Genomic DNA, 1,935 nt, shown 5'->3' with positions numbered 1-1,935 from the left:
TTAGTCACGCAGGCTGTACTCTGGTTTTATGTTGCTGCTTTACTTGTCACATTTATGACCTCTCTCTCCATCTAGGCTGCATGCTCTGTGAGGGCAAGGATCCCGGCTGGTACCAGTTTTGCTCCCGGGAAGCCTGGGCAGTGGTGGGCGGGAAATGGGGGGTGCTCAGTGAGACCTGGTGATTGATGAGACTTGGGGCAGGGAGAGGTTGGGGACACGGCTCCGTTCACACTGGCCACGGTGAATGTGCGACAATGCAACCGCCTTTTCTGCCTAAGCTTCCTGCTCTTCCTGGTCTGTGTGTGTCTCCCTGAGAGCTCCAGGCCTGGCACACAGTAGGTGCTCTCCCCTCACTCCTACCTCTGCTGTCCCTGCCCCTGCCCCTGCCCCTTAAACTGTGGAAGCACAAACAGGCGGACAGCAGGGAGAGCCTCACCCAAAGGGCAAGGGACAGCTACCTGGCACTTCTCTACCCTGGGCTGTCAGGAGGCCTTGGGGGTGGGCGCCATGGCCTGGGGATGGAAGAAAGGAACTCACATTATCTGTCTTTCTGTCCCCAAGGAGAAAGAGGGTCTGTTTAGAGCCATGGAGGTGTGCTGACAGCCTGGTTTGCTGCTGCGCGTACAGCTGCCCAGGAGGCAGTGCCCAGCCTACAAGGGGGAAGCAGCCTTTGAGCGCCCCCTTTCAGGCTGCCCATGGGGCGATCAGAGCCCCTTCTAGGGGATGGTGATGGGGAGGGGATCATTCTGTGTTTCAGAGGGGAAACCACAGGCCTAAGAGAGGAGAGAGGGGTCCAAAATCCCTCCAGTTACTTTGAAATTTCAGAAAGGGGTGGAGATGCACGTACATCAGCAGGAACTAGTGGGGAGTCGCCAGGGAGCAGGATGAGGCTGGGCGAATTTGAGCGCGCAAACGAGTAGCATGGCCGGTTTACTGCTTGGCCTCCTCCTCTTCCTCCTTGTCTCCGGGTCTCTGAGCCTCAGGCTCCCTCTCCCCCGTGGGCTCCGCGAGCGGCTCCTTGCTCAGGAGGTGGTGCGCCAGCTGCTCCAGCTCCCCCAGGCTTATCCTCTGCAGGCGTTCCTTGTGCTCCCACCTCAGCAGCTGCAGCACTGCCTCGGTGTCCTGGGGCCCAAAGTGTCTGGCTAGGACCTGGCCCAGGTGGTGCCACAGGGGCTGGGGCTGGTGGGCCTCCTCGGGCACCGTCTTCTTCAGGGGCCGCACAATGACATCGATGGAGGCATTGGGCCCAACACAGTAGTCGGAGAGATGCTTGTCATCCGCCAGAAGCTGGCCGCGGAAGAGCAGGTGCTGCAGCTCCTCGGGCACCCGCAGCCGCTCAGACACCAGCTTCTTCAGCATGGCCACGCTCTCTCGCCCCGACACCTTCAGGCTACATCTCCGGCCCAGGAGCAGCTTGACCGTGAGGAACATCGGGCCGACGGCGGAATCAGGAGGGATTCACGCTCCAGCGGCTGCCCTGAGGGTTAAGGGTCTCTGCAGGAGAAGGTGGCTTCTCCTTATCAATGGAGGGCGGTGGTCCCAGGAGGGCCCGGCCCAGGAAGACAACCATTGGCCAATGCACGGTGATGTCACAATGCTGCCTGCCAGAAGGCTCATTTGCAGAGCGGGATGTCAGGGAAGGCAGAGGGGCATTTGGGACACAGAACATCCTTCCTCCATGAGAGGAGAAAGGAGGAGAGAAGAGGAGAAAAGGAGGGTCGGGAAAGAAAACATAGGGCTAGGAGAAAGGAGAGCAGGAGGGGGAATGGGAGGGCCCAAAGGACAGGGTGGCAGAAGGAAACATGTCCATATTGACTCATTCAGCACTATATATTGGGTGTCCTTTCTGCCGGACCTGTTCCTGGGGAGAGATCGTATCACAGTAGATACTTTCTGCCCTAATTTATCAAGTGTTTTTCTATCACGCACTTGACA

At 58.7% G+C, this 1,935-nt stretch overlaps 1 protein-coding gene across 1 annotated transcript; it reads right to left on the bottom strand.

The window, feature by feature from the left end:
• Window positions 1-930: 930 nt before the first annotated feature.
• Window positions 931-1,431, bottom strand: UBL4B (ubiquitin like 4B). Its single transcript, XM_065898043.1, has one exon. The coding sequence runs from the start codon at window positions 1,429-1,431 to the stop codon at window positions 931-933; it is 501 nt and encodes a 166-aa protein (XP_065754115.1).
• Window positions 1,432-1,935: the final 504 nt, after the last annotated feature.

This window comes from Phocoena phocoena, chromosome 1 (assembly GCF_963924675.1).
Source record: "Phocoena phocoena chromosome 1, mPhoPho1.1, whole genome shotgun sequence".
Classification (NCBI taxonomy): Eukaryota; Metazoa; Chordata; class Mammalia; order Artiodactyla; family Phocoenidae; genus Phocoena; species Phocoena phocoena.
This window is presented reverse-complemented; position numbering and strand designations above follow the sequence as displayed.

Coding starts and splice junctions, on each gene's coding strand:
- UBL4B (XM_065898043.1), bottom strand. CDS start 1,431: ATGTTCCTCACGGTCAAGCTGCTCCTGGGCCGGAGATGTAGCCTGAAG.